At 43.7% G+C, this 19652-nt stretch overlaps 1 protein-coding gene across 1 annotated transcript in view; it reads right to left on the reverse strand.

Moving 5' to 3' along the window:
- The window catches only part of CPLX1 (complexin 1), a 105002-nt gene that overhangs the window by 32594 nt on the left and 52756 nt on the right, over positions 1 to 19652 (reverse strand). The window contains exon 2 of the mRNA XM_057408582.1: positions 4168 to 4343. Coding sequence (XP_057264565.1) covers positions 4168 to 4343 — 176 coding nt within the window. The remainder of the gene's footprint in view (positions 1 to 4167; positions 4344 to 19652) is intronic.

Raw genomic sequence — 19652 nt, forward strand, 5'->3', positions numbered from 1 at the left:
TACACACCAGTTATGTTCTTTATATACTTTCAGTCCATTTTCAGTATCAGATGCTGGACTTTATTATTGGGTAGGAGCAGGTCCAGATATCAGATATTTCAAAGTGTCGTGTCCAAATGTCATCCTTAAAAATTCATTTACAAATGAAAATGTTGTTTACTTTTAATAGAGGAAAAAAAAAAAAAAAAAAGATTGTTGTATAATTCATAGAATCACAGAATCAACCAGGTTGGAAAAGGCCTTTAAGATGACCATGTCTAACCGTTGCTCCAGCACTGCCAAGGCCACCACTAAACCATGTCACTAAGGGCTCATCTACACAGTGTGTGAACACTTCCAGGGACTGTGATTCCATCACTGCCCTGGGCAGCCTGTTTCAATGGCTGACCACCCTTCTGGGGAAGAAATTGTCCCTAATATCCAGTCTAAACCTCCCTGGCACAGCTTGTAGACATTTCCTCTCATCACTTCCTCCTTGGGAGAAGAGACCAACCAGCTCCTGGCTCCATCCTCTTTCCAGGTAGTTGTAGAGAGCGATAAGGTCCCTCCTGAGCCTTCTCTTCTCCAGACTAAACAACCCTAGTTAAATTCATTCTACCCTTTTGCAAAGTAATTTCTGTGCCCAGCTGCCATGCTGGGCTAGGGAAATACTTATCTCTATTTAACACACTGGATTTAAAACCTGAAGTTAGCACATGCTAACTATGTACACGCATACCAGACAGAATCTCTTTTTCAGTTTTCTCCTTCCCTATATTTCTATTTTTACAGGAGTTGGTGAAGAAATTAAGGTAATCTTTAAATAGACAAGTAATGAAGGAAATAATTTAGCCCTTTTTTGCTATTATTTCAACATTTGTTTCACATTTCTAGCCACCAGTACTTGGAGACAGAGTCTTGTGTATCTTCAAATCCACCTTTTTGTCAGGACAAAGTAATTGCCTTCTTTCACAGATCTCTCAAAATAAAAAAAAAAAAAAAATCTTTAAAACCCAATACAGCTCCTTTCTATGGCTTTATCTATCTTTTCTAATTCTGAAGAAACCAACTTCATCTTTCAAATGCATGCTACCTGGAATTATCCCCAAGAGAAAAGAACCATGGGAGACTAAGCAGTGTTTTTGCAATGCATGTCACTCCCCAAAACAGGAATTCCTGTTGATAATCTCAAAGATCACCCGCCACATCACTAGAAAAGCTTTCAACGCCTGTTCCAATACAGAGATTTCAATGAGGTGAAATAACATTGCTCCAAGTATCCCTGTTTATCCTCTCTTCAGAGCCAACCAGTTGCCATATGGCTCAGGAGTCAATCCATTTGAACATCCATAAATCCATGGGTCCAGATGGGATGCACCCGCGGGTGCTGAGGGAACTGGCGGAAGTCATTGCTAGACCACTCTCCATCATCTTTACCAAGTCTTGGGAAACGGGAGAGGTGCCTGAGGACTGGAGGAAAGCAAATGTCACTCCAGTCTTCAAAAAGGGCAAGAAGGAGGACCCGGGTAACTCTAGACCGGTCAGCCTCACCTCCATCCCTGGGAAAGTGATGGAACAACTTATCCTTGGTGCCATCTTAAGGCATATCAAGGATAAGAGGGTTATGAGGGGCAGTCAACATGGCTTCACCAGGGGAAATCATGTTTGACCAATCTCTTAGCCTTTTATGAGGAAATAACACGGTGGATGGATGATGGCAGAGCGGTGGATGTGGTCTACCTTGACTTCAGCAAAGCATTTGACACAGTCTCCCACAGCATCCTCACGGCTAAAATGAGGAAGTGTGGACTGGATGATCAGGTAGTGAGGTGGACTGCGAACTGGCTGAAGGAGAGAAGCCAGAGAGTTGTAGTCTATGGGGCGGAGTCTAGTTGGAGGCCTGTAACTAGTGGAGTGCCTCAAGGGTCAGTACTGGGACCGGTATTATTTAATATATTCATCAACGATTTAGATGAGGGAATTGAGTGTACTATCAGCAAGTTTGCTGATGACACTAAGCTGGGAGGAGTGGCTGACACGCCAGAAGGCTGTGCTGCCATCCAGCGAGACCTGGACAGGCTGGAGAGTTGGGCAGGGAATAACTTGATGGAATATAACAAGGGAAAGTGTAGAGTCCTGCATCTGGGCAGAAACAACCCCAGGTTCCAGTATAGGTTGGGAAACGACCTGTTAGAGAGCAGTGTAGGGGAGAGGGACCTGGGGGTCCTAGTGGACGACAGGATGACCATGAGCCAACACTGTGCCCTTGTGGCTAAGAAGGCCAATGGCATCCTGGGATGTATTAGAAGGGGGGTGGTTAGTAGGTCGAGAGAGGTCCTCCTTCCCCTCTACTCTGCCCTGGTGAGACCCCATCTGGAATATTGTGTCCAGTTCTGGGCCCCTCAGTTCAAGAAGGACAGGGAGCTGCTGGAGAGGGTCCAGCGCAGGGCAACTAAGATGATTAAGGGAGTGGAGCATCTCCCTTATGAGGAAAGACTGAGGGAGCTGGGTCTCTATAGTTTGGAGAAGAGGAGACTGAGGGGTGACCTTATAAGTGTCTATAAATATATAAAGGGGGAGCATCACGAGGATGGAGCCAGGCTCTACTCAGTGGCAAACAATGATAGGACAAGGGGTAATGGGTACAAATTGGAACACAAGAGGTTCCGCTTAAACTTGAGAAGAAACTTCTTCTCAGTGGGGGTGACAGAACACTGGAACAGGCTGCCCAGGGAGGTTGTGGAGTCTCCTTCCCTGGAGACATTCAAAACCCGCCTGGACACATTCCTGTGTAACATTATCTAGGTGTTCCTGCTCCGGCAGGGGGATTGGACTAGGTGATCTTTCGAGGTCCCTTCCAATCTCTAGCATACTGTGATACTGTGATATGAATACCTTTCTCTGGCAGTGTCATACTTAGATAATTCCCTGTAAGTACTTTTTGGTTTTTTTAGAACTGTAATCCAGAATTTCTTTATTTGCTGAACAACTCTTAATTTCTTTTTACAAGATGCACTATGCCATCACAACAAGTCATCCTTGACCTTTCTTTCCTCATGAATCATAAAGATTGTGTCAGAAGTTTGACCCAGTGCAGACACAGTTTTGTTTGTGGACAGCCTCCCTCAGCCCTTTAATGAGACTTTGAAGCTTTCTCCCAGACATTTTCTTAGGGCACTGTAAGCTGTGCAGTGGTAGGCCCTGCACAGGGAACATCTCTTATACTGACCAGGACTTCCTCATTCTATCTACAGATATTTCCTATTGTTCTTTTTCATATGGCACAAGTCAACACACAGGCATTCATCATCAGAAACCTTTCCTTCAAACATTACCCACATTTCTTTCAAAGTTATCTGAGCTCCACGACCTCTTCTTATAAAACCATATTATTATACAAAGACAATTTTGACTCTGTCTTGAGGATGAGGCAGCAAAGCTGCCTTCTCCCTCCACACACCAATCACTAAAAGCTTATGTATGATAACAGTGGGGTCAGCCACCTTAAATCTAGCTAATTTCTCTGGTAAAGGTTTGTTTTCTACATTTCAATCTCTCTCAGTCCTCACATTTTTTCATTTCCTTCTCACACCAAATAGTGTCATTACAAGAACATCATCAACTCAAGCAGAAGAGAGTGCTTGCCAGTGTTAAGTCCCTCAGATAAGCAAAACTTTCTTTCAGATGAATCAATTCCCAGTGAGTAGTGGAAGCCTAGATATGAAAACTAGAGCAGATTTGTCACCTGTCAACACAAGAAAGCCTTGGAAACAATACAAAAGATACTTGGACTGTATCTCTCAGAAACACACTGAATTAAGACCCTTCTTATACACCAGAAATGTAAGCTTGGAAAGCATCCTGAAAAGGAAAGAGAAGCTTCTAACATTTAAAATAATGTGAGCATTTAATAGATTATGAAAAATAGTAATAATTTTTCTCCCCTCATCATCAACTATTTCAACTTTACAAGGTTTTTCTGTACGGGAGATGTGTTTAAACCTCCCATACAGAAGGGACAGAGCTCGAGGGACAGTGCACATGATTAGAAAGTTCAGTATGGTGAAGAAATTACCTGGCTCTATGGAGCCAGGGAACTGGTCTCAATTCAGCTGTAAAGCTGAAACCTGTAGTTCTCCACTGATCATTATGAGATGCCCAGTGTGTGCTGAAAGCCAGATCCCTTACCTTGTCTCGAATCCCTTGTCTCATAACTTCTCTTTCAGCCTCCATCTTGGCATATTTGGCTTTTCTCTCTTCCTCTTGTTGCCTAAGAGCTTCCTGTCGTTCCTCTTCTTTCTTGGCAGCATCTGGGTCTTTCTCCTCATCACCACCCAGCATCTTCCCCATGTCTTTGGTAGCCCCTAGAGAAAGCACAAGACAAAGTCAGCCCTGTAAGCATGTGGGAAAACCACCATGATTCCAGCTCTTTCCTTCCCCACAGCCAGGACCTCCTTCTGCTGGAAATGCTTTTTCTTCTACTGTGAGGGAGGCACACTCCACACAGAAACAGGGGATAGCTAGTGCACCCAGTCTGACCAGGTGGGTTACCTGGCACTGGTGTCAGAAGCAGGGCTGCAAGAGAAAGACACTGCATCTGTAGTCCTGAATGAAAGCAGCATAATTTGTTTCCAGTCCCGAAATGGTTAAGCTGCCATCCACATGATGTTTTCACTCCATCAGCTCAGCCATAAATTCTTAGAATGGTTAGGGATGGAAAGGACCTTAAGGTCATCTAGTTACAGCCCCTCTGCCATGGGCAGGGACACCCTACGCTAGAACATAAGGCCCAAGACTCCATCCAGCCTGGCCTTGAACACTGCCAGGGATAGAGCATTTACCACTTTTTGCACAACCTGTAAGGGTGCCTCACCACCCTCACAGTAAAGAACTTCTTCCTTGTGTCTAACCTGAATTCAAGTGGCTGAAGGTTGATTTTGGAAGATCTTTAATGCAACAGAGAGCTGACACATTCAGAAAGGAGTAACACCATGGCTAGGAAAGGAATTTGAAATCTCAGTTGCAGGGATGAGTAATCACAGTCTTAATTGCTGCCAGAAATTACACATACTATGACAAGTAAGAGCACACAGTATTACCAGGTTCCTATCACAGACCAGAAAGAAACAGCAGCTCTGCATGTCTTTTATTGACCCTTGAACACCAATGCCTCTAATGCTTAGTGTGCAGGTAGAATCCTGGCTCTGCCTTGTGCTCTTTTTACCCCTGCATACGCATTGGTCTCAAATTTTCAGTCGCTATATGCTTCTGAGCCAGCTCTTTGTTATCATGCAAAGCCCTTGCACATCCATTCAAATTGAGATGCGTCCTGCATGCACCTGTCCCCACATGGCTGCATAAATCCAGCTACCCTGTATTTCAGAGGCATTTTTGTTGGCAAATGACTGGCAAAATTCCAGCTGGGGAGGAAAGATGGTGCTGGCAAAAAAGGGAAGGGCATTTACCATCATACTTCACCATCAGGGCACCAGAAGGCTGCAGCAGGACCAAGCTTCGTTATAGGATGAAGTGAAGACACATATCCTTTGGGAGTCATGTACCTTGCTCTAGAGCAGGTACACACCCTGAATCACTTACTAAAGAAGTACCTTCACCCTGAAAGAACACTGGCTGGTTGTATATTTAACATCTCCTACTTTGTTTAAGGCAAAGTTATTGGGCCTTTTCAAAGGCTTAGCCTGGAAGGAGATACTGTGAAAGTCCTTTCAAATCCTTGCTAGTTGGCACCACTGGAGGTTAAATAAAGTGAAGAGGTTTTCACAACCCCTTATCCCTCCCTTATAAATTACCTTTTCATTGTCCCAACAGTGCCAGAGGACTGCTCTTGCTCTTGCATTCCACATCAGTTCTCCGTAAAACATCTGCAACAGGATGATCCTCCTGAATTGCTCCAGAGATGACAGTTACCAAGTTAACTACTAACTCTAAAAACCATCAAGGAATTCCTTGGGAGGTGAGCAGATACTGTAACTTTACCCTTGCACATTTCTTTTCCAGATCACATGTGGTGAGACACAGGCAGAAGTTGCCCAGAGAAGCTGCGGCTGCCCTATCCCTGGCAGTGCTCAAGGCCAGGCTGGACGGGGCTTGAAGCAACCTGATATAGTGGAAGATATCCTTGCCTGCGGCAGGTGGCTTGAACTGGATGAGCTTTAAGGTCCCTTCCAACACAAACCACTCTGATTCTATGTTTTTCCAGACCCCTAAATTGAAAGCAGCCCTGAACCAAAAGCAACCGTACAACCCCCCTGTCGTGGTTTAAAACCAGGCAGAGGGCTCCTTCACTCACTCCCCCCCTTCTTTCCCTCCCCCTACTCCCGGAGGGATGGAGAGGAGAACCAGAAAGAATGGAACTCCCATGGGTTGAGATAAGAACAGTTTAGTAACTAAGGTATAACACAAATCACTACTGCTACCACCAATAATAATAATGATAAAGGAAATAACAAGGCAAGAGAATACATCACCTCACCAACAGCCGACCAATAACTCGCCCCCCCCAGCCCGACCAAGCACCGACCCATACCTCCTCCAACCCTGCAGACTCCCAGCCCTTCCAGCTAACTCCCAGTTACATCCTGGGCATGACGTGCTGTGGTATGGAATACCTCTTTGGTCAGTTTGGGTCAGGTGTCCTGTCTCTGCTTTCTCCCGGCTTCCCCTCCTCCCTGGCAGAGCATGAGGCTCACAAAGTCCTTGGCCAAACCAAAACATCATTGTTATCAGCTCTGTTTCCAGGCCGAAAGTCAAAACACTGCACTGCACCAGCTACCAAGAAAGAGAAAAATGACTGCTACTGCTGAACCCAGGACACCCCCCAAAAGTGACAGAGAAATGGCCCCTTTACTTCTCCCATACCAGAACATGGAGAAACTGGTTATTTTAAACATGATAAGATCTGGTTGCATAGACTTTTTTTATTCCCAGGTGGTAAATAATAACAATAAAGATGACCATCTTCATTCAGCTAGCTAACCACAAACATTTTGACACTTCCATTCTATTGGGAAAACTGGATAAATAGATGAAGACACCGATGGACCACAAATGATCTCCAACTGGAATATTCATGGCCACTGTCACCCTTCCAACCCAAAGCCTTCTATGATTCTACGAATCAGATCTTGTCCAAGCATTTTTGTCCAAACCCCTTTGAGGTTATGGAGATGCTTTCAAACTCTTCCCCCTGACTACTGTGACATAAACTTTGTCATCATCACAACCAAAATTTACACAAGTAGGTGAAATTCTTTTAAACAAAATGCAAACTGGACCTCTGTTCTACTGCTCTTAAAACATTGCACTCTTATTTCCAGTCTTCCTTCAGTAGTCAGTACATCTGCTGATTACCCCTGAATGAGCTATACTGGCTGAGAAAGCAGTTTTTACCATCAGGATGAAATTCAGTTCCCAACAGAGATGACACAAGCAGTGTGAGTGTAGCTTCTTCCAGGCATTAAATCTAGACAAGAAATATCAGGCTCCCAAACTTGTTATGTTTGGACAGCAATCCTGTTTTGATATGCTTCCTTCACCCTTATGGAAGAAAGAGGTGTTTCCAGTGCATCAGTAACCTCCTCTGCAGCTAAGATGAGGTGATAAATGATCACTAAACGGCATTTTATGAAGAAGCTAGTTCAGTCTGAAATAAAATGGAAAGTAAGGAGAAGGTATTCTACAGTCAAGACCTAACCTACTGATATCTAGAAGTTGTTCAGACTTTTTTCAGTACTAGTGCAACACACTTCCATTCCACAATGTCTTGCAAATTTAATTGATTCATCCATGAGTTTTTCTGACTCCCCAAAATGAAACAGCCCCGAACTTAGTACCGATAGCTCATACAACCATAAGGATGACAAGGGAGACAGAGAATCCCCTGTACAAGACTCCAGAGTAATCTGAGACCCCTCCCTAGAGTACTGCATCCAGCTCTGGAGTCTTCAGTACAGAAAAGACATGGACCTGTTGGAGAGGGACCAGAGGACGGCCACAAAAACAATCAGAGAGGTGGAGCACCTTTGCTATGAGGAAAGGCTGAGAAGGTTGTTCAGCCTGAAGAAGACTCCAGTTAGACCTTCTTGTGGCCTTTCAGTTCTTAAAAGGGGTCTGCAAGAAAAACGGGGAAAGACTTTTTTAGCAGGGTATGTTGCTTCAGAATGAGGGGTGAAGGTTTTAAACTAAAAGAGTGAGATTCAGGCTGGATGTGAGGAAAGATTTCTTTACAGTGAGGGTGGTAAAACACTGGCACAGTTTGCCCAGAGAGATGGTGGATGCACCACCCCTGGGGACATTCAAGGACAGTCTGGATGTGATTCTGGGCAACCTGATCTAGTTGAAGATGTCTCTGCTAATTGCAGGGGGGTTGAACTAGATGACCTTTGAACGTCCCTTATGGGGACTTATGTATATTGTGAGCTTTTCAAACATCTCCTTTCTTCAGTCTTTCCATCTGTAAAGCAGCCCTGAATCTAGATGCTAGTCTCTCTTGAAGACTTTTTGTTCTGCAGAGGTGCATAATCTAAGGCAGTTCTGATTTCTTACTTTTTTTGAGTCAGCTTCCACCAGACAACGCTTGTCTCAGTGCAGAGTCTGGCAGAATCCAATGGAAAGTTATCAGAATTGAGATGAGCAAAAGATGCCCATGGCAAGGGGGTTGGAACTAGATGATCTTAAGGTCCTTTCCAACCCTAACTATTCTATGATTCTATGTTACAAAAACCATGACCCAAAATATCTCTATTCGGGCTAGGGGTAGTTCAATAATCCTTAATTGCATAGACAAAATTTTTTCTGGTCAAGGATGAGAACAAAACAACCTATCCACAAAGAAGCAGTACATACTGTCAACCGGTCAGAATAAAGCCTTTGACTATTCCACACCATTTGGGCAGCCTGGTCTTTCTGTTCCATTGAAAAAGGGAAGACAGAGAGGGACCTGGCCATAGGGCACCAGGTCATCATGTTTTGGAACAAAAATCTTCTTCAATTCAATACAATAACTCAATAGCCTGGAAAGATTTTGTTGTCTGTGCCCACACTAACCTGATGCTCTTTGTGACTAAAAAATGTAGCCCTACATCTGTTCTTCATTCATTTACAACTGGAACAAACAATGCTTTTAGGAGTATTTTGGAAACCAAAGAGTACAGCTCCATGCTTGCTATAGAAAGCAATTTTACAACAAATATATGCACATTTCTTCAGCAATAAGAATGAAGCCGCCTCTGCTATCTGCCTCCTACTCCTTCAACTGGGGAAAAAAAAGTGCAGGGTCTTTTCCTTCTGCAGTTTTATTAGCAAACAGGTTACTATTTTTCATCAAAAAAGCAAAAGCTACACCATTTATTGCAGCTGAAATAAAGACCCCTGACTTCCTCCTGTTAAAGTTTTAAACATTTACTAAAAATGTAACTGCCCTTCAGAAAGCTTTGCATGATAATCCAAAGTGATACTTGCATGAACAAAATACAGTGTTCATACATTAGTACTTTTAGTACTGAACAGCTCCAAAAGAATCATAACAATTTATTAATTAACTATAACTAATACACCTACTGAAATGCATTAGTGATTCATCTTTCATAAACAAAGAACTGATGCCAAGTTCACTTGAGGAGCTCACTTGAGAAATCATAATATCTTTGAAATGCTGTTTCTCTGGTCTTTTTGGTACCGTGGGGATCTCTGATGAGGATCATTAACATTGTATTAAACAAAGAAATTCTTAATGAAATTCAAAGCTCAAAGAACTTAATGGAACTCTACTGCTGTTTACTTTTCCAGATCCACTCAACACAAGTGTATTACACACTGGACAAGGGGAGTGTTTCTATGCATTTCTGCTCCTGGGCCAAACTATGGTTTTAGGATTATGTCCAAGTCAGTGAGATGCCTATCTATTCCAGCATTAAGTTTTCTGATACATCAGAAAAATGTTATTTGAAGGATCCCAGTGAAGTCCATCTGAACACATCAAGTGGTGAGCCACGGATCATGAGGATTGTGCAAGTTACGTAGCTGCAGAACACAAATGGGCATGAGAAAGGGATAGAAAAGGAGCACTCAAAGAATCAGTTTACATTGTTTACAAATTAACGATATTGAAAAAAGCTGCACAGGAATGTATGGATTTGGTTTTTTTTGTGATGTTGTTTCCTCACACAAATTGGTTAGATTATCTTCCAAACACATAAGAATGCAAGACTAGTCTGGTCTACCCCTTGCTCCAAGGATTAGCCTTATGCTGCTCCTGCCAGCCCTTGGTCTCACCTTCTATCAAAGTATTGCAGAGTTGAAGGCAAAACAGCAAATAAGGCTGTGGTCAACAGCTAGCTGGCCACTGTAGTGCTCATTACACTGCAATACAGACTTGGTCTGCTTTTGGTCTTTTCATTTTTCCTCCATGTCCATTTTCCAGGTTGATGGTCAGCTTACTATTTTCTCAGCATCAGTATTACTCAACCTACCCAGCAGGAAAGACTAAGGTCTGAGGATACCCAGCACCTACAACGGCTTTACTGAAACTTGTCCCATGTAACAAACATGGCACTAAAACAAACATACAAAGGTAATAGTGAGAAGTTATTCACAGAATCAGAAATGTGATAAGATACTAGATGATTATTTCAGTGATCAAGACATGAGGGTGATCATCAGAATGGTAACTGTTGCTCAGCTTTCCTTATTTCACATCCTGGAACTGTCTACACCACCTCGGTCTGTGTTCATGGCGTAATGTGAAAAAAACTCTTAGGCCTTGTCATTCCCTGCTCTTTCTTCAGAAAAGTGTCCTGAACAACAAGCATTTGCTTCACTGTCTGTAGTTAGACAGATAATCTTTTCTTTTACTGTCCCTGGGGTCCTTTGCTTCAGCCATCCCCCCTCCCCAGACTCAGGTTTATCTGTTTCTGGTATTTTACTTCAGTCTCTCCCCTTCTGGAACAAGATAAACAAACTGCATTTTCAGAAGTCTTCTTATTGGGAAATAAACTAGTAAGTTAAGCAAACTCTGTGTAAAGGTACTTGAAATATTTAAGGCTATTTGGAGGTATTTGGAACTCCAGCTTTTTGGAGACAAATGCCTCTTCTCACCACTACAGTAGTGTTTCATTTCCTTTACACACCACAATGCAAACTTTAAAGGCCAGTGTTGAAGAGCCTTTTTAAACTTGGCATAAACCCAAGTGGAATCAAATACAGCTTTCTAGGAATGTTTTTTTCTGAGGTAGCAATAGGTTCTAACATGTGCAAGAGCAATGTTTCACTCCACAGATAGGTATTGAAGCCTAAAACTGAATGAGGTAGATAGGCATGTTAACAGAATGTAATGATTTTCCTATTTCACAAGCTGTTGGGGAATCTTCTTTGGCAGATGAAAGAAAATATTCTTTTTAGAGCAAGACTCTGCCAGACACATCAGCATAATTTCTAAACAAAAATGTTTGTCTCTGCTTTTTCTCTGCGAAATCCCGTCACTGCATAGGGACAGTTTCTCTCCAACTGTGATGAGCAGTACAGTACTTGCACAAAAAGCAGCATCTAATCTCAAAGGCACTTGTGCATCTGTACAACAAATGGATCAGTCTCTCTTCTGTTTTCTCTTTCTATCTTATAATTACCAGTTCAAGTATTTAAGAGAATTCTCTAGCCAGTATATGATTTATTCTGCTTTACCTGCAACAGTGAAGTTGCCTATGCCATGTATGTAGAGAAATCAGGTGACATTCTTCCTACCAGATCTCAGACCCACAGTAACACTGCCCTGGACATATGAGCTTTCTCTTATTTTTCATGGAATCATAGAATTATTTAGGTCAGAATAGACCTTTCAGATCATCAAGTCCAACCTTTACCCCAGGACTGCCAAGGTTGTTACTAAACCATGTCACTAAGGGCCTCATCTACACATTTTTTAAATACCTTCTGTGGCACAGTTTGAGGCTGTTTCCTCTTGCTCTGTCACTTGTTCCTTGGGAGAACAGACCAGCCACCTCCTGGCTCCATTCTCCTTTCAGGTTGTTGTAGAGAGCGATGAAGCCCCACGCGAACCTCCAGCATAACACGCCAGGTTCCTCAGCCATTCCTCATCACACTTGTGCTCCAGGCCCTTCACCAGCTCTGTTGCCCTTCTCTGGACCCGCTCCAGCACCTCAATGTCTCTCTTGCAGTGAGGGGCACAGAAATGAGCACAGGGTTTGAGGTGCAGCATCACCATTGCCCAGTACAGGGGGATGTTCACTGCCCTGGCCCTCCTGGCCACACTGTTGCTGATACAGGCCAGGATGCTGTTGGCATTCTTGGCTGCCTGGGCACAATCTGGCTCATGTTCAGTTTCATCAATCAGCATCCCCAGGTCCTTTTCCACCAAGCAGCCACAGACATTTACTGCAAATTCTGTGGCCATTCAGGTATCATTGCGTAATGAAGTCTCTGCAGAAGATAAGTCAGGTTTGCACCCTTCATCTGTCTAGGGCACAGTGGTTGAATATCCTCTTAGTGCTGGGTGCTGAAGTCTGATAACTATTTTTGTTTCCAGGTTTTTCCTTTTTCCTCTTGCTGCCTTTTAGCAGGATCTAGCTGGCAGAAGTTAGGTAAAAGGAGGCTGAGGAACCTGTCTGGTGTGTGTATTTTAGTTTTGGGAAAAAAGATACCTCCTCCTGTCCCTTCCTTCTGCAGCTGCAGGACATTGATGGCTCCTAACCTGGTGCTCTTCAGCAGTGGACAGAGACAAAATGTGGGATGGGGAAAGGAGAATCATAGAATCATAGAATGGTTAGGGTTGGAAAGAACCTGAAGATCATCTAGTTCCGACCCCCTGCCATGGGCAAGAACACCTCACACTAAACCATCTCACCCAAGGCTCTGTCCAGCCTGGCCCTGAACACCACTAGGGATGGAGCATACACAACTTCCCTGGGCAACCCATTCCAGTGCCTCACCACCCTAACAGGAAAGAACTTCTTCCTTATATCCAATCTAAACTTCCCCTGTTTAAGTTTGAACCCATTACCCCTTGTCCTACCACTACAGTCCCTAATGAAGAGTCCCTCCACAGTACCCTTATAGGCCCCCTTCAGATACTGGAAAGCTGCTATGAGGTCTCCAAGCAGTCTTCTCTTCTCCAGGCTGAGCAGCACCAACTTTCTCAGCCTATCTTCACACGGGAGGTGCTCCAGTCCCCCTGATCATCCTCATGGCCCTCCTCTGGACTTGTTCCAACAGTTCCATGTCCTTTTTATGTTGAGGACACCAGAACTGCACACAATACTCCAAGAGAGCAGAGTAGAGGGGCAGGATCACCTCCTTCGACCTGCTGTTCATGCTCCTTTTGATGCAGCCCAGGATATGGTTGGCTTTCTGGGCTGCGAGCGCACACTGAGGCCGGCTCATGTCTCATCAACCAGTATCCCCAAGTCCTTCTCTGCAGGGCTGCTCTGGATCTCTTCTCTGCCCAAGCTGTAGCTGTGCCTGGGATTGCTCTGACCCAGGTGTAGGACTTTGCACTTGTCATGGTTAAACTTCATGAGGCTGGCATCAGCCTACCTCACAAGCTCGTCGATGTCCCTCTGGATCCCATCCCTTCCCTCCAGCATATCAACCAAACCACACAGCTTGGTGTCTCTCCAATTTAGAGACAAGGATGTCATGCAGGACAGTGTCAAACGCTTTGCACAAGTCCAGGTAGGTAACGTCAATTGCTCTACCCCTGTCCATCAGTTCTGTAGCCCCATCATAGAAGGCCACCAAATTGGTCAGGCAGGATTTCCCCTTACTGAAGCCATGCTGGCTGTCACCAACCACCTTGTTTTTCATGTGCCTTAGCATGCTTTCCAGGAGAATCTGCTCCAAGATTTTGCCAGGCACAGAGGTGAGACTGACTGGTCTGTAATTCCCTGGGTCATCCATTTTCCCCTTCTTGAAAATGCGGATTATATTTCCCTTTTTCCAGTCATTGAGAACTTTACCTGACTGCCATGATTTCTCAAATATGATGGCCATTGGCTTTGCAACTTCATTCGCCAGCTCCTTCAGGACCCGTGGATGGATTTCATCAGCTCCCATGGACTTGTGCACGTTCAGGTTCTTAAGATGGTCTCGAACCAGATCCTCTCCTACAGTGGGCCCATTCTCACAGTCCCTGGGTCTGCCTTCCAAGACTTGGGTGGTGTGGTCAGAGTATTTGCCAGTGAAGAGCAAGGCAAAGAAGTCATTAAAAACCTCAGCCTTCTCCAAGTCCAGGGTAGCCAGTTCTCCTGATAGCTTCCAGAGAGGGCCTACGTTATTCCTAGTCTGTCTTTTATTTGCAATGTATTCAACGTATTTCAGTGTTGCTTGTGGGAATGTCTGTAGGAGTAAAAGCCTACCTTTTACCTTTGGAGAGGTCTGAACCAGTGAGGTGATGAACTCAGTTTGTTGGGGACAGTGTGTCCCCAACCCAAGATATCTTACTGGGACAGGCTGGCCCGCTGGCCCTGATCACATTGAGCTTTGCATGTACATCATGAGATATTCCCTCTCATGAGAAAGTTGGAATTGCAGGTGTGCTACTTAAATACATATGTACACTGAAGTAAAGCCTGAAATATAAATTATCTTTGAAGTACTGCAGAAAAACATAATTCTTTGAGCTGCTTTTATGGTCTTCAATGGGGCCTGCTTAGGTGAGCTCATGACTTTTCTAGACAGCCTGTTTGCAAACAAGAGTAGTACTTTTACCAGTGACTGAAGTAATAATGAGCCTTTCCTAAGGGTCTTTTGTGTCTAAAAAGGCAATGGTAGAAGTGCTCCAGTGTGGTTTGTGATATAGAATGATGCACTCAGATGAAAAGTAAACCAGTCTCCTGCAGAATGTGAGATGTGTGTATGTGGAACTGAGACATTTTTAACCTTTCAAAACCAAGCTGCAGCACACTGTGAAAAGACAAATGTATTTGCCACAGGTTTTTTTCTGCTGCAAAACTTTCCCCCAGGTCAGAGGTAGATGATAACCCTCTTGCAGCTTCTGTCTTCCCACATTTGTGTTGTACATTTGTCTCAATCATCTCACCATGTACCACCATCTTGTGCTTCCTGACATGAAATGGTGTCATCCTGTGCATCATGGCTGTTTGGTATGCAACACACTTAATGTATCAGAAAATACTTGTTTGTGCTGCCTTGTAGGCTTAATGAGAAGTCACAGAGCAGAAAGGGAACGAATGAAATTCCATCAGGGGATATAAACTATTTCAACTAGGAAGTATGCTTATTTTTTACAACAGAGGATGTTTGGAAGCTCATGAATCACCTGGAGTGAAGATTTCACTGCACAGAGATTTTAAGTATATTAAATCAAAAGTGTACAGCACAATAAGAAGTAAGAAGAACACCAGCTCTCATGCATAAAAATTGCATACTGCTGTCAGGCAATTTGGTCAAACCAACCCCACGCAATGCTACAAGCTTGGGGAAGAGTGGCTGGAAGGCTGCCCAGAGGAAAAGGACCTGCTGTTGTTTGACAATAGTTGAATATGAGCCAGGAGTATGCCCAGACAGCCAAGAAAGCCAACAGCATCCTGGCCTGTATCAGAAACAGTGTGGCCAGCAGGGCGGGAGCTGTGATCATCCCCCTGTACTGCCAAGTCCTACAGTTTGTGAACACTTCCAGGGACGCTGATTTCACCATTGCCCTGGGCAGCCTGTTCCAATGCCTGACCACTCTTTCAGGAAAGAAGTTGTTCTTAATAACCAGTCTAAACCTCCCCTGATGCAGATTAAGGCCGCTTCCTTTCATCGTACCACTTGCTCCTTGGGAGAAGAGACCAGCCACCTCCTGGCTCCATCCTCCTTTCAGGCAGTTGTAGAGAGCGATAAGGTCCCCCCTGAGCCTCCTCTTCTCCAAACTAAACACCCCCAGTTCCCTCACATGCTCCTCATAAGAGCACATTATTGCTGATAAAAGCCAGGATGTGCTGGGAGAATGGCTGGACTTCATGGTCTTAAAGGTCTTTTCCAATCTAATTGACACCCTTGTGTCCTGCTTATTGGCAGGAAGACATAATGCTGCATGAAGGCACTGGGACTGGCCATGAGCTAAACCATCACTGAAACACGACATCCTCCCACACCAAATTTCTAAACAGACTGCAGTCAAATCAACAGTCATTACAAGCCTTTCCCATGCAGTTGAGTTATTCTGACGAAATATCATCGTGAGCCTCTACATAGCAGCAAGGGGTGTAGCAGTTGTAATATATTCTACCTGGTGAAATCACTAACTTATCAGAAAAGGTAGGAACTCCTTAGACATAACTAATGCACCTTCACTTATTTTCTTAATATATATCAAGAAATGTGGATGCTTGCTAACAGCAGCATAGCAATACACTGGAGCTGTGATGCTTCTTGGTAGCTACAGTGGTATCACTGGGGTGGTACCTAGCAGACAGATAAAAATGTTATTTGGAATAGGCTGTTACTCAAATTAGGTGCTTGTAAACCTCATCTTATTGCATACAATCAAGTTCTGCTTGATTTGAAATGTATTTTCTCCCAGTGATTTGTCATGTTTTCTCAAGCCTGAGGGTCAATTGGCAGGCTGAGCAGTTGAGGAGATGAATTTTCATGAGAAGCTGTGGAACTTCCATCATCAAGAAATAACAGTGATTGCAGACACACCATGCCCAGAAATAAACTCTTTAAATCTGGGTTGCTCCCAGCAGTTTCTTCATAGAGGCGCAGACAGAAACATAATATATACACTTTCACACACACAATATTGTATGTGTTGGTCAGACTAGATTTCTCTCCTCTCTGCAACTTGAGCTATTTGAGTTCTTTGTGGGAGTTTAATCTAGGATGGGACACTGATGAAACATAAATAAAACCCCAAATAGACAAATCTATCTGGAAAATTAAATTCAGACAGTAAAAGGCAAACTGCACCTCTACGAGTTTCAGAACAGAAGCTATCAAAAACTTCCCTCAATTAAATAAAAAAATAAAAAAGTACTTCACAGATGTGACTTCTGAAATCATCCATGTCATAACCCCAGCAGCCTTATTAACAACATTTGAGGTGACCAGATTCTTTTTCAATGCCTTAAAAGTTTCTTTGACAAAAGGAGTTGTATGGTATGTTTCATAATTCCTTGCAGAGCGCTGCCAAAACTGGTTCAGAGTCAGCCAATTGTCTACACACATCTCTCTGCAGCACAGGAACAGTGTAATTTGCAATTCCTTTTGCATGGAGATGTGAATGAGGAGTTCCAGGCTGCAAGGGCTTCCTTGGTAACACAAAGGCAGATGAGCTTAAGTTTATACAGGGGGAGTTCAGGTTAGATATAAAGAAGTTCTTTACTGTCAGGGTGGTGAGGCACTGGAATGGGTTGCCCAAAGAAGTGGTAAAAGCCCCATCCCTGACAGTGTTCAAAGCCAGACTGGACAAAGTCTTGAGCAACATGCTCTAGTGTGAGGCATACTTGGCCATGCAAGAGGGTCAGAACTAAGTGATCTTAAGGTCCTTTCCAATCCAAACCATTCTGTGATTCTGTGATTCTGTGTTTTTTTGACTTCACATGAGATGTGCTTCAAAGCCCTGCACTGAATGACTTTCTCAGCAAGAAATCTCTGTGTTAGCTGCTGCAGACTTCAGCCATTCCCTCCTCTGGGGTCACTTGTTGAGGCAGTCCTGCCTGCATCCCTCCATCAGTCATGCCTGGTCTGACTCCTCCCTGTTGTTCATTCCTGAGCTTGCCTATCACCATGGCTTGAGGGAGCTACCTCCATGCTATCGTTGAGCTAGTCATAGAATCAGAATAGCATGAGTTGGAAGAGACCTTAGAGCTTATATAGTCCAATACTCCTCTAACAAGCAGAGACATCTTCAGCTAGGTCAGGTTCACAGAATTACAGGATCACAGAATCACAGATTTTTTAGGTTGCCCAGAGCCCCATCCAGACTGGCCTTGAATGTCTCCAGGGATGATGCATCCACCACCTCTCTGGGCAACCCATTCCAGTATTTTACCACCTTCATTGTAAAACTTACTTCCTCACATTGACCCTGAATCTCACTCTTTCAGTTTAAAACCTTCACCCTTCATTGTGTCACAACAGACCCTGCTAAAAAGTCATTCCCCATCTTTCTTACAGACCCCTTGTAAGAACTGAAAGGCCACAGGAAGGTCTACCTGGAGTTTTCTACAGGCTGAACCTTCTCAGCCTTTCCTCATAGCAGAGGTGCTCCATCTCTCTGATTGTTTTTGTGGCCATCCTCTGGACCCTCTCCAAAAGATCTATGTCTTTCCTGGCAAAGAAGCCCTGCAGATGCTCCCGGCCCATTTTCAGCTCTTGCTTCCCACTGTCTCTGATTCACACAGAAGTTACACAGCACGAATGGTCTCCTCTCTACCCCCACACACTCAACTTGTAGCGCTTCCACTGGAGGAAGAGTAAAACTTTAGGGCAATTATTTCCTGGAAGGAGTTGACAATGTGCTGCTACCTGTAGGCAAGCTTGGAATCATAGAAAGACTTGGGTTGGAAAGGACCTTAGGATTATGCAGTTGCAACCTCATGCCACAGGCAGGGACAACTTCCACTAAACCAGGTTGCTCCAAGCCCCATCCAACCCAGCCTAGAACACAGAATGCATCACAGGATATTCCAATCTGCTGAAATAGATGTGAAATGGATAAACCAGGTCATGAAAGAACTAGCACATTCTCCCCAGTGTTTTTTAAATACTGTTGCTTGCACAGTGGCTGTGGTCTTGTTGCGACTATGGAACCTCACAAGAAGGTTTCCTGGCTTTTTCAAGGATTCCATGCAGGTCACAAAATGGACTATTTCCAGAAAGCTGCAAAACCAAAAAGATCCCCCAAAAAAGTAGAGAGGAAGCAATACTGGAGCAGTCAGACCCTGCTGAGTTCAAAGCCTACAAGAGATCTGAGAAGCCAAAATTTTGTCATAGGAAACAAAGACTGAAGTTTTTGTTAGCCTGAGACATATGGCTTTATTTGTAGAAGAGTAATGAAAAAAACTCACAGTGGCATGGCAGTTATTAACATATTGCATTGTTTCATATTCTAACAGTCTTTAAGTGCAAATGGAAGGCTGAAAATACATTTACAGAAACTAGAGAATAAAAAAATAAACTAAGATAAATAATTGTCTTAATGTCTGACTTGAACAGAAGTTCTCTGAGCTGTTGCTCATGTTTGAAGTCTGATAACTGCGTAAGATGTGAGAGGTTATTTTCAGAACTGTCATTGTTGGGTTATTCTGTAATGATTGTATCTCACCTAGAAACATTAAAATCCGGCAAGAAGTAGACTCAGTATGAAATGTTTGATATGCAAGTCCTTTGAAGTCTGTATCCATAGAAGAGGGACCTGAAGAAGTTGTCTTCACAAGCATGTAGCTGGAGAGTGCCAGAATCTGGACCCCTATGACTCCTTATTCCGTAAATGCAGCTCTTGTATTTGGCCTGGCTATTGTATCTTGTCAAATGCACCACACTCTGGTTTAGCCTTTAATCTTGATTAACACAACTCTGAATTCCACTATCTTCCCTTCTGCCAAGGTGGCTTACCCTTTTGTCACTGTCTGCTTTTCAATAATCCCATCACACACAGTCTGTGACTCAGAACTTTGAACATCTCAAAAAAA

Source organism: Pezoporus wallicus, unplaced genomic scaffold, assembly GCF_028554395.1.
Source record: "Pezoporus wallicus isolate ANWC-B61680 ecotype Strahan unplaced genomic scaffold, APGP_CSIRO_Pwel_v1 contig_6223, whole genome shotgun sequence".
Lineage (NCBI taxonomy): Eukaryota > Metazoa > Chordata > Aves > Psittaciformes > Psittacidae > Pezoporus > Pezoporus wallicus.